This window comes from Numenius arquata, chromosome 2, assembly GCF_964106895.1.
Source record: "Numenius arquata chromosome 2, bNumArq3.hap1.1, whole genome shotgun sequence".
NCBI classification, from domain to species: Eukaryota; Metazoa; Chordata; class Aves; order Charadriiformes; family Scolopacidae; genus Numenius; species Numenius arquata.
In genome coordinates this window covers 66216636-66231932 of record NC_133577.1, presented here as the reverse complement: position 1 = coordinate 66231932, position 15297 = coordinate 66216636, and the positions used below count along the sequence as shown (strand labels likewise).

The following is a 15297-nucleotide window of genomic DNA, read 5'->3' as shown; positions in this document are numbered from 1 at the left end:
ACTACTAGGAATGGGTGGGGATGGGCTTCTCTGGTTTGATAATTTAGTATTGCTGACTTGGGCTTTAGGTTTCCAAAATACCAGGAAGGGAAAAAAAAAAGAAGTAATAAAAAACCCTCTACATAATACCATTTTTCCTTTATCATGTCCCTACATCCTTCCCTCAGTGTACTCCTTATAGAAAATCTTCCTGAGAAATCTGCACATGGAAGCTAAATTTCAGAAGTCTTGCTTACCCGTGCTAGATAAAAATGTTTCTGGGTGTCCAGCTGAACTGTCTCAGTGAGAGCTTTTTCACCATCCTGTTTTCTTGAAACAAACACTAGGATTCAGCCCAGAACCCCGATAACCCTGTTTTGAAATGCAAGACTAGCTATAGTATTTCACATAAGCCCCAAGTCAGATTGTCTGTAGTCACCATCTTTGTTAACAAAACTGGTTTCTGTCTGCAGCAGCCATATACAAGTCAGCAGTGCAAAAGTAGCAGGAGATACCTGAAACGTGAGATGTTTTCTACAGCAGATGAAATCTCTTTGTAATAATGACTAAGCTAGTTGCTATGGGTCATAAAAGTCATGTAGGAACATCTAGGAAGAACAGAAGAGCTGAATTTGTAGCTTTCTTTTTTTTTTATTTGATTGCAAGTGATTTACATTAATATTACAACTTTCAATCAAACAGAATTCAAAGACATTACAAACCTTCCCTACCTGATTGCATGACTAGCAGAAAATTGCTTCATTTATCGTGCAAAAGTAGCTGTAAAAACTGTGAAAGATGGTGGTATATGATACTTTAGGACAGCAAGTAAAAAACACTGATTACAGCTGAAACTGCAGGGGTGGTGCTGGGATACTAAATTAACCTAGTTGGATTTTGGCCAGGACATTGGGATTCTCACCTCAGACTCTGCATGGGACTTTTAATTATTACAAGTGGTTGGAAAAATTCGCTCATCCAAGAAACAGAATGTGCAGTAGCTCCATTCCCTTCCTTCATCCCACAGCCAGAATCAGAATCAGAATCAGAATCAGAATCGTAGTGGTTGGAAGGGACCTCAGAGATCATCGAGTCCAACCAACAGTAAAAAAAAAAAAAACCAAAAAAAAAAACCACCACAAACAAAACCACCACCCACCACCTGAACACACAACAACAACAACCAAACCAAAAACCATCACCCACCCACACAGCACCCCACCACAAACCAGTAATCTTGGACACTAGAGCATGCCCTGAAGAACCATGTCTACACGTTTCTTAAATACCTCCCAGGGATGGTGACTCCACCACCTCCCTGGGCAGCCCATTCCAATGCCTGATAACCCTTTCAGTAAAGAAATGTTTCCTAATATCCAACCTGAACTTCCCCTGGCGCAACTTGAAGCCATTACCCCTTGTCCTATCATCTGTGACTTGGGAGAAGAGACCGACCCCCGTCTCTCTACAGCCTCCTTTCAGGTACTTGTACAGAACAATAAGGTCTCCCCTCAGTCTCCTCTTCCCCAGACTGAACAACCCCAGCTCCCTCAGCCTCTCCTCGTAAGACTTGTGCTCCAGACCCCTCACCAGCTTCGTTGCCCTTCTCTGGACCCGCTCCAGGTTGGTTGGAGCCAGGGAGGTTGATTGCTCACTGGCCAATGGAAAGTAGGTGGATCCCCATAATATACTTAATAACAATTTTTCCCAGATATCTTCCATGCCGTGATGTCTATCCTTGCCCTACTTACTTTTCTTACTGTTGGGGTTTTTTGTTACTATGATTACAATAGTTACTGAGCCTTGACTTACTAACAAAAATTGTGCTCCACCAATGCAAATCAACTGTGTCACTCAGGACAGAGGGAAAAAAACCCATCAGGATTGTTAAGATTTTAGCTTATATTTCACTGCAGCATCAGTATCAATCTTTAGCAGCGTGTTTTGTCACTCATATGAGGGCTTCATCCATTGCTGCTACTGGACAACAGAGAATAGGCCTCTTCACAACACTTCCTCAAAACAGGTTCAAGGTGGGAGTAAACCCAGGAGAAGTACAGGATGGTAAGTGGAACCATTGGGCTGTAATGCTAACATTCAGGCTGCTAAGCAAGCTCTGTCTTTACCCCTTTTTTCCATTGCTTATAAGTCACTGAAGTTTACCAGCTGAAACTGAAATTTGCCAGGTTTGGTCTCTTCCTCAAAGGTGAAGTAGGTTTGTCTTTTTTTGAGGGGGAGATTTTTTTTCCCCACTAAGTAAAAGTAGTTCAGCCATTTTTATTTTATTTTATTTTTTCACAAAAGGAACATGTAGAAACTATTCCCACTTCAGCAAGACTATTTGCTATTGCTTTCTGAACAGCACAGCAGCCAAAACAGCAGGGGGTTAAAAAGTTTATATTTAGCATAAAAACGTCTCGCTGAAAAATGCCTTTGAGTGCTTCAGTGGAATCTGATTTTGATTTGACCGAGTTTTGACCCTCAGAAAATTCCACGCATAAGCACAATACATTCTGTATGGGTGTATTCACTAGGCTGAGAGCATGCATGGAGGAGGAAGGCAAAGTTATATGTGTACGTGAGGTTAGCTTACATCCTTAGCCTAGCACAGTGTCTTTAGGGGCTTCAGTTATGCACTGTGAGCGGGAGCACTGAGCTTGGTGGTGCTTCTCACACAACTGTGACTGAATGTGTGCACTTAGTGCTTGCAGTCTTAGGGCCTTCCTGTGTCTTGAGGAATGTCCTAAATGCCTAATGAGGTGAAAGGCATTTAACCAAAATGCTCAGCTCTGAGCATTTTGGGTTGGTCCAAAGCCCTCTGCCTCATTGTCCAGGGTAAGAATCAGGTCCAGCGAGAGTCAGACAGAGCCTGGTGATCAATGGGTATGTCCATGGTGATGAGGCAGGTCCAAGGTCAAGCTGGGGAGTCAGTCTGCAGGTCAGAGTCCAGATCAAGTGGGTCCCTGACCGTGGAAAGGGGAAGGCTGCGGCGAAGCTGGAGACCAGCACTCTTACAGCGTTGCTGGGGGAGGCACTGATGGCCCTGGGATGGGCTGAAAAGGGACAACTGTGCAGGGGATATTTGTGGGGGCCCCCGGTGAGGCGGGTCAGACCATTAAGGTCTATTAGTGCACTAAGGGCCCTGACAAGGCTTTCCAGAGAGCCTGGGGAGTCTTCATGTCTGGAGGCATCCAAGAGTTGACTGGAGAAAGCCCAGGTCAACCTATCTGTCTTTGAAAATGGTCCTGCTTTGAGCAGGGAGTTGGAATACAGACCTCCAGCCTTCCCTCCCAGCCTAGGTTATTCTGTGATTCTACAAAGCCTGCTGGTTTTTAGTCCTGTATTAGCAGTGCATGCAGGGTATCCTGTCACTATGAATGTTACTCACTCAGAGTCTAAACTGTATGCGACAGAAAACCAAATAGGTAGCATATACTAGAGGTGATGTACAGCCTTGCAGAGCAATGGGCCCGAATGCTGCAAACTCTTATGCACACACTTCACGTTCTACCATGAGCATTCAGCGGAGGCCCTCAGAAAAATAGAGTTAAGCATATGTGCAAGTGTTTAGAGGACCATCACGTCAGGGAATATTTGCTGGCATTTAGAGTCCGTTCATGCTCCAGGGGAAGTCAACTATCTCTCTAGTCTGCTGCCTCAGGCCCTGAACTGCCCTAAAGAAAGTCTGCGTAACACACTGTGCACTGTGGCCTTGACTCAGCAGAGCAATTTGGGATATGTGGCTTGCTGAATCAGAGCTTATGAGTCTAGCTGAAATTGCTTTGTAGGGTACAGTCCGGTTCCCACTGAAATACTTGTTAGGCTTTTGGCACACACTTCAATGAAAACATGATCAACTTTATGTTCACTTGATTATCCCTTGAGCTGAGGATAAAAATCACTGCTCTGCTGCTTAAAATGAGAATGGATAAAACAGAGGCTGCCAATAAAAACGTTTCAGTGAGAGCTGTAAGAGAAAAGACTTTTGTTAATGTTTCTTGCAATGTGGATGGACGTAGAATAGAAAGAGTTAAAAATGAGTACATACTTTACATGTACGTATTTAGGTGTAGAAAAAAAAAGTGTTCCATTGCATAGTATCAAGAATAGAACAAGGAAAGGTTTTGTAAGGTGCACAACCTAAAAGGACAGTTTTATGCCTCATTTTAGTGGTGGTGTTAGCTGATTGATGAGTATGCAGATATGTCATTTTAATGTGCTTTGGAAAAGTTGATTATATAGCCTTTATGTAAGAGTCTAGTTTCTTCTGTGAATCTATTTTTTCAGTCTAACTGGTGACTACATGCATGTGTATAAAAGGAGAAACTTTCTACCTTTAAATCCTTTGTTTTTCTTAATTCTGAAGTTGTGGTACCATCTCTGGCTCATCAGATTTGGACCTTTTGTAGAAACTGTGGGAATATTTCTAAATTTGATTGTTAAATCTACTGAACAGAAGAGCTGCCATTGGAGAGAATAAACTTCATTTTAAAGTACTAGTAAGTATGCGAAAGTGTTCCGAGGCTTAGGAGGCAAAGTCTATTTACAGTTAGAAGATTTGGGCTCTTAAGTGCTTAAAGCACTTTTGAAAATGAGACTTAAATGCCTCTGAGTAATTTGGGCACTACAGAAAATCATATCTAATTTCCCTGATTTTGCTCTGACATCAACACCAATCATAAAATGATTTGTTATCTAGATGACAGCAGAACTGGTCGTATGTGGAGCAAATCCAAGAGAAAGAAATATGATTCAGAAGTGAATTAAATAATTTAATAGTGTTTAAATATGGGAGGCGGTACACATCCTTGGTTTCAATGGAATTAAACGCATTGGTTCTGTGGTAATTATTTTCAAACTAGATGTTGCTCTCAGCTAAATACTCATCCTCTGGAAATCAGTGGAGCTGTATCTGATATACATGGTACAGTAGAAGCCAAAGTCCATGTGGACTGGCCTGCACACTCTTGGAAATCATAAATTATTCCTCTGTAGGCACTGGAAGGAGGCTAATGTAACAACAAACAGATACTCTCATGGTTCAAACAGTCCCCCAGAATACCAAAATCTTGTTTGAAATTGGATGATTCTTGAAAATATTCAGCAAGAGAGGTTAATGACAGACTTCCTCAGCACTTCAAGGCATCAGACACGCGCTAATCCCATCCGGTCTAGCTAGGTGTCAGCTCTCTTAGAGTGCACTGTTGCCAGGCCCTGGTTTCACACACTTACTGCTGTGGCTGGTGAGAGAAAGGGGTGTTTTCCTTTCTCCGCAAGATCTCAGTGGCACAGCAATCTGTGGGTCAGAAAGAAACGGCTTCTTTCATGGAAGTTCTGCAGTCTGCTACAGCTGTATTGCAGACATGCTTTAAAGAGTCAGGGTCTCAGGGCTGGCTGGCTCTGTTGCATCTTTATACTCTCGGGTCTCCAAGAGTTTCTCTGGAAACTCTGCAACATTCAGCTGCCCCTGCATCATTTCCCACATGCCTTTAGGCAGGGGAAAACTGAACCCTGGGATCCAGGCTCCATGCCAGATGGGACTCTGGGATGCACAGGGGGATGCTGAGCAATAGGCAGCAAGGGCACAGGGGTGACTGCCAGCTGCCAGCTACTCCAAGGAGCAGGAGAGTTGTCTGTAAGCCATGACACCCTCCTTGGCCCCTCACCTCCAACTACAGCACCTTGAGCAGAGACAGCCAGGCAGCTCTAGGAGTCACAGGACTGGTTTATACAGTGTGTGCGGCAGAGGTGCCTGCTCTCAGGAGGTATCAGAGCGTTGGCTGCACCAACCTGAAGTCCTGATCCATCACTGTGAGAGACTCCTCACAGCCCAGGCTCTCTAAACATTTAAAATGCAGCTCAGTGAATGAGTATAGCAAACAACAAGAAACATAATCATAAATAAAATATAATAAAAACAAATAAAAAAAGCAAAACATTGCATTTTGTTCACAGTGACGATCCCAGCGGTTCCACAAGCAAGAAAGCCGGGTGTGAAACGGAGGATCCGAAGGAGGCCGGCAGACAGAGTGGCCAGGAAGGCAGGTCCGACACCCTGACGCTAAAAGCCCAGCATGCGGAGCTCCAAGAAGAGCAGGCAGCGGGGTGTTCCCCTCTGGTGCAGAAGGCGAGCCTCCACCACACGGGCTCCCCAGTGAGAGTGCAGCGCAGCAAAGGGACGGCCTCGTGTTCCCATGCAGCTGCCTCCGATTATGAGCTCTCCCTTGACCTAAAGAATAAACAGGTACAGAGACTTCCTCCTCAGGCTGTGGGAGAAGGGGACGGGGTGGGTGGGACCGCACTCGCACTGTGGTGGGATGTCTTTCAGCAAATACTTTAGCCTTTTGTTCACCTTGAGCTTTTGCCCTGCCTGAACAGGCCTGGCCCTTTGGCTACATGGGGCTGATGGAGGAAGCAGCTTCCCCCGCCTCTGACTGTGACACCCTTTCACCCAAACCTGCTGGGCTCTGCTCCTCATTGCCTGGGTTCTGTGGTCCAAAACGGACCCAGGTACCCAGTTGTGACTGTAGGCTTAGAAACAGGTTGCAGGCAGCCAAGAGCTACAGCATCCAGAGATACTGCCTTGCTCACAAGCGTACAGTGCTTGTAAGGCTCCCAGCAACTGACTGTCCCAAAAGACCTCCATCATGGGATGGTCTCCAAGAGCCATCTTGTCCTCTTGGATCACACTGGGCAAGTCCCCAGTGTGCTACCACATTAGCATCTTCAAAGTATGTGTTTTCATGAGAAGTGGGGTTTATTCAATGAGTGTCCTGCACAGTGTCTAGCATGATATTTTTGTATTGCTACCACCCCTGCCTTCAATCTAACGATGGATGCTGAAGACACAGGCAGGTTTAACAGGCTGAGAGAAAATGATTCAGTTCTTGAAGTTGCAAGCCTTGCCTCCTGTGCCTGAGGCTACAGCCTAGCTCCAGAGCACAAGTCTACCCATCTCTAGCTATATCTCCTGATGGGATCACAGCAGGGGACAGTGGGACCAGGGCTAATAGCAGCTGGCCTCCTTACTCAAAAGCAATGAAACGTGTCCCTTCTTCCATTCCCCTCCCCGCCGCGTCTCTGCAGATTACAGCCCAGGAAAGCTGTTGTGCCAAACAAAACCTAAAGAATCGTTTCTGACTTTTCCCAGGGATGGCATCTCATCCAGAGGCTGTTTGATATCCAGGCCCTGCAGTATGTGAGATGAGGAGGAGAAGCAAGCGCTAGTGACAGTGCCCAGATTACGTTCAGTGGGAGAATTCAGTGGGAGCCGTACTATTGCAGATGAAGGGTCTCAGCTAATGAGGTTTATATAGAAGAAGCTGCTGCTCCTGGGACATCTCTCTGCCACTTCCCTCAAGGCATAGCTGATGTCCTTAAACATAAATATCAGATCAATGGCCCAATAAATTCCTGAGCAGAAAAGAGACCTTGGTTCTTTAGCTCTGTCTTTCTCAAAATACTGCATACTCAACTCAGACAGAATTCCTGCTTCACACCAGGAAAAGAAATAAGAGAGACTAATTAACTGGCTTCACAAACTAATGTGACATATCCTCAGGGTGGGCCAGATCTGGGCTGCTATATATGGGCTTAGCCTCCTCAATGTCCTAGAGCAGCTCCGATCTGTCCTGGGGAGTGTCTGTCCTGTGTTATTTTAGCTTTAAGGTCATGTTGTCCTATCACTGTTCTTGCAGCAGAGGCCAGACCTGCCCCGGCTGCATGTGAGACAGAGACACATGTTAGCTTCTCGTTCATTAAATTCTGGTGCCTTGCAGTATTGACCTTGCAGGGACCTAGACTATCTCAAAGGGGAAACCACTTTTCTCACAGAAAAGGGGGCTTTACGGTATGTGTGCTCCTCCAGCCTGATGGATGCCCTCAGTGGATTGGCTCCAGCTCTGGAAGGGTGATTTTCAGTGAGTGGAGATTATTAATTCTTCCAGTCTTGCACTCTAATATGTGTTTTCGTTGATATTCCTGTCAGCTTACGGTCAGGTAGTTTTCTTGAATAGGAATAAGGGTGATAGGACCCTCACAGCACTGGCCCGGTAGTTCCCTAGTCATAGCACAAATTGTAATACATTAATAGAACTTACAGTAAGAAAAACAGGTGGAAGAGGACATCTTTAGCCTCACAGTGCAGTTGAAGTCACATTTAGCTTTCAGGAGAGGACTGAGTAAGGAAGGAGGGTAGCACACAGCCTCCTCTGCAGGGCTTAGAGTTGCAGGTTGTCTACCAGTCATTGCCCTCAGCATCATACTGGAGGGTTGGTGAGTGCTGTCATGGCTCTCTTTGCTCTCTATCCCATGAAACAGAGCATGCTGACAGTGTGCAAAGCACATGTACACTATGCTGGAAGGCTGGAAAGGAACCTCAAGTGCTGAAGTTCCCCTACGCTGAGGCTGTACTGTATATTGGGAAAATGGAGGGGATCACAGAAGAGAGGAGTGTGCTTTCAGTTGTATGTATTCTTCTACTGTGCTGAAGGGTGGCAGATGTCCCATGTATGAAGGAAAAAGTCCCATAAAAGTCCCATGGCCCTTAATGCAATATCCTTCCATTGTGAAAGGTTGGTGGGAGGGAGAGGCATTAAGAATGAGTGATATGGAAGGTGTATGCTCTGTGTGTCTTTTTTTTTTTTTATTTTTTACAATGCATGCATTGACTGGAGTGACTCGGATTCTGTCACTGAGCCTGATTCTTTTCTTGCTAACGTGGTGGCATGTCACCATTCTCAGTTGCAACCTGGGTGGAAACCAGTGCTGAGAATGAGATCAGGCCCATTCTCTCTTGGCATATTTAGGAATTTATGCCTATGGGCAGCAAAGCCATGAGGTGTGCACCTCAAATGTTTGGCCATTTTCAGGCCTGGCACTATGGTTTGCCTTAGGCTGACCTTGTTAAAGCTGCCTTCATGTGCAATCCCTCATGGCAATGGATATTTCCCAGCCATTTCTAATTCAGCCACAAGGCCTGAATTGCTCAGACTGAGTGTTCATATTGAGGTCCAGAGATGTATTAAGCTAATTATTCTTTGAAATCCCCCCGACCCCCCTACCACTTTTCCCTTCCTTTAGCGCCGGCTGTTGGATCATTCCCCAGAGAAGAGTAGCTTTAAGTAGGCAATTACTTGTGATTCATAGGGTTTATTAGGAGTGAGAGAAGGCCAATCATGTCTGGCCTTTCTCGCCTCTCAAATAGGAAGACAAGGTTCCTCCAGCAAGCCAGACATACATCTCCATTACCTGTGACTGCTGTGGTGCTAATGGATGCCCTTTCCTCCTCTTGAGAGCAAGAAAACAGGCCAACAGCTGTGTGAAATCCTTAATTCCTCTGGAGTGTCAGTTAGCTTGACCTGATAGCAAATGTGAATGTCTGAGACATCAGTAAACAGTAAATGGCTGGGGTTCATCAAGGAGAGAGACAGAGACCGACTCCTACCAAGCAAGGGTGGGGAGGGCACTTCTCCATGGGGGTGCTGCTTCTGACTTCACCAGTCTTCTCAAGCATTGTTTGGACCAGTCCTTGGTCCTTGTTATCCCAGCCACAAGACACTGTAGGACTCCCCTGGCATTGGACAGGGATGGGTGGCAGTGGATCACATGCAGAACTCGCCCTTGCACACCTGGTATGAACTGGATAACAGACTACGTTGGGAGTCCTCTCACTTTACATCTTCTTCTGCTTCTTAGTGCCTTAGCCCTTTGGGAGGACTGAGATAATGGGCTGAGAAAAGCTGGTGATGTTTTATCAAGGTACTGACAGCCTGCACTGTTCTTTTAGACTTTTAGAAGGATCTCTCCTCGTAGTAGTTATTAAAGTTTGCCTTTTTGGGAACTGTCCTTGCACGAGATAAACTGGCCTTTTACTTCAGATCAGCAATGACATCTTGTCTTGGCCTGTAATAAGATCAGAGCATATGAATGTCATGTTTTCAGAACGGCTGTTACCTCCTTGGAAACCTCGGGTAATTATAAGGCTCTTGCTTCTGCCTTATTTTGCATCTTACTATTATTCTGTCCCTCAGATAGCTGTGTCTGTCCCTCCCATTTGTTCCTCTTTTCCTCCCAGCACAATTAGCTCTACATTTTGATTAACCAGACCGTTATATTAAGTGCTCATGGTCAGTTGTCAGTAATAACTGTCTGGGTTGGGCCTGTGCAGGTTATTGGTTTAATTTGCATTTATCTGCCTGAGCCTTCCTCCTGAGGGGAAGGGCCAAGGGATAACTCAGTCCATTTCCAGTGAGTCCAACTTTGAAGAGATGTGACAGGAGTGCTGGTTTTATGGTGGGATTTAAGATGGTCATTTTGGAAAGAAGGACAAAGACACCCAGCAAAACCCTTCTGCTTGCTACCCAGAATCTCTTCTTGTGCTTGTATTCCTCTTTCCTGCCACATCAAACTCTGGCGATAAGCAGGGACTTTGTTTATCCAAAATGCCTACTGAGAGGTCTTGTGGTAAATGAACCTGGATCCCTGGTCATTGTGTGGGTGATTTTTAGCACCAATTCTGCAGACCTTTTCTGGGAGGGCAGCAGGGCAAGTATTAGGCCAATGTTTTTTAAATTAGGGGTAGGCAGAACTCTGAGCCAGCTGCCTCTGTAACTGCAGTGGCCAACTCCATTGCTAAACAAATTGCTATTATTTCTCCATGCTGGTCTTTGATGTTTGCTTTGGACAGATGTGAATTCAAGGACAGGACAAGGCAGACAGAAAACTGAAGCCTACCCTATGTTTGAGCACAAGGCAAAGAGTCCCTGCTTCATTTCCAGTGAGGGAAATATGGAATCATAGAATCATGGAATGGTTAGAGTTGGAAGCGACCTTAAAGATCACTGAGTTCCAACCCCCCTGCCATGGGCAGGGACACCTTCCACTAGACCAGGTTGCTCAAAGCCCCATCCAACCTGACCTTGAACACCTCCAGGGATGGGGCATCCGCAACTTCTCTGGGCAGCCTGTTCCAGTGCCTTACCACCATCCTAGTGAAGAATTTTTTCCTAATATCATATCTAAATCTACCCTCTCTCAGTTTAAAACCATTACCCCTCGTCCTGTCACTACATTCCCTGATAAAGAGTCCCTCCCCAGCCTTCCTGTAGGCCCCCTTCAGGTACTGGAAGGCCGTTATAAGGTGTCCCCAGAGTGTTCTCTTCTTCAGGCTGAATAACCCCAGCTTTCTCAGCCTGAAGGTGCTCCAGCCCTCTGATCATTTTAGTGGCCCTCTGCTGAACCCATTCCAACAGGTCCATGTCCTTCCTGTGTTGAGGACTCCAAAGCTGGACGCAGTACTCCAGGTGGGGTCTCACGAGAGCAGAGTAGAGGGGTAGAATCACCTCCCGTGACCTGCTGGCCACGCTTCTTTTGATGCAGCCCAGGATGCGGTTGGCTTTCTGCGCTGCCAGCGCGCACTGCTGGCTCATATGAAAGGATGTGCTCCCTCCTGCTCCCTTCGGGAAATAGCAGCCTCTCATCCAGTGTGCAGCAGGATCCCTAAATCTGTTGCTCCCTGGGGTGATGGGGTGCCAGTGGGCAAATCCTTCAGTACTTACCCAGCATCCAAGATACCACTGCTGGGTACAGAATGGCTGGGGTCATGTTGTTCCTTTCTTCCTGTCATCTCCCAAGGTCATATCGTCTTCACCTACTTTCAGAGGAATTAGTACTGGAAAGATGCTAGAGGTGATTTACACATCTCACAGCTATCTTTCCAGGGCTTCACTTGTACCTAGATCACTCACTGATGGTTTTATCTGCAACTTACATGGTGTTACAAAAAAAGGAAAAGAAGACGGAAGCAGATGGCATGACATGACTGCGAGCTGAGGCTCACGCCTCAGTCTCGCTTTGGCTACAAAAACAGTTTGTACTTAAACTCAGATCTTTTGTGAGCTCAGTCCTTCATCCTGTGAGTACTGGGCCAGAAAGGTATGGTGAGGGGAAAGTGGTATCTGTCTGGGGATAAGGATCCAGTCAGTTAAACTCATCCTTTGGATCTGCTAATGAGCTCATGCTCACCACATGAATGATGTAGTGCTGTTAATTCAGGACTGATTTTACCAGCACCCCCAGTCCTGCACTTCGCCTTTTTTTTGGCTTTTCCACATGTGCACACACAAATATAAACGCTACAGTCTGCACCTGCGCTCTGTACTGTGAAGTGCCGACAATGCAGAGTTTAGCTCATAGTTCCGGCAAAACCCCAGTGAAGGCAATTTGAGTTCATCCTTCTTTTTTCTTCAATCCCATCATCCACCATTGTCTTCACGCTGTCCCTCTTGTCCTCTGTCAGTCACTCACTGGAATCAAGTTATCTGACATTCTCCCATACATGTTAGTGAAGGTCCAGCTGCAGAGGAAGAGTGAGGGAAGTATAAATACTAGACTATGGAAGAGAAATTACCATACACACTTGCTTTGTTGAAGCATGTTGAGATGCCACTTAGCTGTATGTGTGTGTATTTACATGTATGTTTGTTGTTACCAGCTCAGGAAGGAGTAAGTCCTCCTTCTACTTGCTCTTAATATCTTGACTCAACATTTTAAATCAGAATTTTTTACCTTTCAGAACTGAGAGTTTTTCTTCTCTTGGGTAGTTTTCAGTTCACTGCTGGCTGACACCTGAAAAACTCCGGTATCAGAAAGGAAGACACTTTGGGATTCAGAGTGTTTTTTAAAAGAACTGAACAAACCTAGCCTTCACTAACTTCTGTGGAAGCTGATATTTCTCACTAGCACCCATGACCAAGTCAGCATTTTCTACATTTAAAAATTAACTTTTCTTTCCTTTTTCTGAATGGTTTCTCCTTTCCCTGAGAGTATTTCCTAAGGTAACTAAGGAGGGGAGGAGCATTAGTAACACTCTGAGACAAGGGATGATGCTGACCGGGAAGACACATTGCTGAAACACTGTATTTGCAGTGATGAGTGTGCCCTAAAGGCCATCAGAAGTGGGTCTGCAAGGGAAGGGCACCTCCAGGTTCCAGCTTGTATGGCTTACACTCTAGGAAGAGGCATGATCATGTTACAGCTGTGAGGAAGCTCACAGTACTGATGCTTTAGCCAGCCATGCCCTAAGGGTGGGCCTTCTGTTGAAATCAAGGGCACTGGCAGTGCAGGAAAAAGCTAATTCAGTGTTAGAAGTTCTTCTGACAGTCATTACAGGCTAATCAGTGTAGGAACTCATGTAACAGAAAGCCATCAGAAGTCAATTAGCAAAAAATAACCTCTTGTGTTTGTATGTCTTTCAGATCGAAATGTTAGAGCACAAATACGGAGGTCACCTGGTATCTCGCAGGGCAGCCTGCACCATCCAGACTGCCTTCCGGCAGTACCAGCTCAGCAAGAACTTTGAGAAGATCCGCAACTCACTGCTGGAGAGTCGCATGCCACGTCGCATCTCTTTGAGGAAAGTCCGGGTCCAGAACTCAGAGAGCTTCTCTGCTGAGAAAGCCCTGGTGGAGGGGTACAACTTTGTGGGCATCCCATTGGTGAGGTCCCCATCTTTGCCAGCCACCATCAGTGGAGCACTGACCGAGCTGGAGGACTCCTTCACGGAACAAGTTCAGTCACTGGCCAAGTCTATTGATGACGCCCTCAGCACCTGGAGCCTGAAGACCATGTGCTCACTGCAAGATGGGGGCTCATACCAGATAAGGGAGACCTTCAGTGCCAGCTCAATGCAGCCAAACCAAGACTTAGAAGCTGAGCTGCAGGACAAGGAGAAGGAGGAAGGGCTCCTGCCAGACACCCTACCCAAGAGCAGCAGCACTCTTATGATGGCTTTTCGAGATGTCACAGTCCAGATTGACAACAAGAACATCTCTGTCTCATCGTCTACCTCGGTGTCCATGGCAAACTGCCTCAGCAGCAATGGCCAGGCTGGGCTCTCTCAAGCTACCAAGGCTGAAGAAAGCCCAGGAGAAGGGGAGGGAGAAGCCAGTGAACCACCGGCTGCCCCAGAGAGCTCACCTGAGTCTGGAGCTCTCCAGAACAGCCACACTCTCACCGAGGTGAATGTCAGTACTAATGGCACAGGAGACAGCAGTGCTGAGTCTGGGCAGATGACAGTGCAGAAGCTCCAGTTTGATGCTAGCAACGAGATGGGGCAAAGCAAAGGCTCCGAGTCTGAGAATGCAGACAACTCAGAGCAGCTGAGCAGCAGCAGTACCTCCACTTCAGCCAAGTCAGCCTCTGAGGTGTCCTCAAAAGAAGCACTGCAGGCCATGATCCTCAGCCTCCCAAGGTACCACTGCGAGAATCCAGCTAGCTGCAAGTCTCCTACGCTTTCCACAGACACCATGAGGAAGCGCCTCTACCGCATTGGGCTGAACCTCTTTAATATGTAAGTGACTCTTCCTCTTTCCTGTTTCCCAGCCTATTTCATGCCTCACAGGAATAGGTGATGGCAGGGTCTTGGTCTAGACCCATCTCTGGGGAAGTTCTTTCATATTCAAGGGCATGACCATATGGGTATGCAATGCAGACCACAGATTGGCTGTCCAGAAGCTTTTTCCCTAAAGTCACCCAAATGCTGTCCCGATATTCTGCCCAACAGAGGAACAAGCCCAGTGCCCCAGTAGTAGTGCCCATGCTCTCCTGAATTCTGAACCTTCAGTCCCAGTTGCTGTCCATTTGGCATCCACCAGCTGAGCCTGGGATCTGTGTTCCTGCTCCACTCTGTTGCAAAGGAACAAGCATAGCTGGGGATGTAAACCCAACCCTGGTTACTTAACATGGGGCGTTCCCAAGTAAAGAGAGGTAGAGCTGAGCTTGGCTAACCCGGTATGAGTGCTCTGGCTGTCGTTTTCCTTTTGGTATTCAGGTAGATTTTCACCTGAATAGGTTTAGTCGTCTCAGTCTCTCATACATCTGAGTCTGATTTCCTATGAAAAGGCTGTAGGTGTGAAAGCAGAAGCAGAGCAGCCCAGAGATTACTGTCAGAAGAGGTTAACTGAAGGGGTCACATATAGTCTATTCTGGATTGGCGGAAAGCAGCTCAGCTGCTATAAGAAGCTTTAGATTCGCTCGTTGCCTTTCAGTGAGACTTTTCTCATCAAGGTAAGCCATAAGAAATACTGGGTTTTGCTCCATCGTCACACTCTCATCTTATGCTGTCTTGGTTTCCATTTGAGTCCCCATACAAAGATGCTGGGGATGTAATGCACCCATACTAGAAGAATGTTTTGCCACACATTGGTGAGAGTGAGGACTAAAGATTGTCCTAGGCAGAAGTTTTGCACAGACAAAGGGGCAATGCACAGGATTTATATATTTGCAGCATGGAGGCTGTGAACTCCAGAGGCAGGAACC

At 46.3% G+C, this 15297-nt stretch overlaps 1 protein-coding gene across 2 annotated transcripts in view; it reads left to right on the top strand.

Annotated features, from left to right (window-relative positions):
- The window catches only part of IQSEC3 (IQ motif and Sec7 domain ArfGEF 3), a 105307-nt gene that overhangs the window by 61117 nt on the left and 28893 nt on the right, over positions 1–15297 (top strand). Inside the window, exons 3-4 of one of the 2 annotated variants that reach the window (XM_074168148.1) lie at positions 5935–6223; positions 13236–14329. In XM_074168148.1, coding sequence (XP_074024249.1) covers positions 5935–6223; positions 13236–14329 — 1383 coding nt within the window. Of the gene's footprint in view, positions 1–5934; positions 6224–13235; positions 14330–15297 lie in introns of those variants that run through there. The other variant, XM_074168149.1, reaches the window with a different exon arrangement.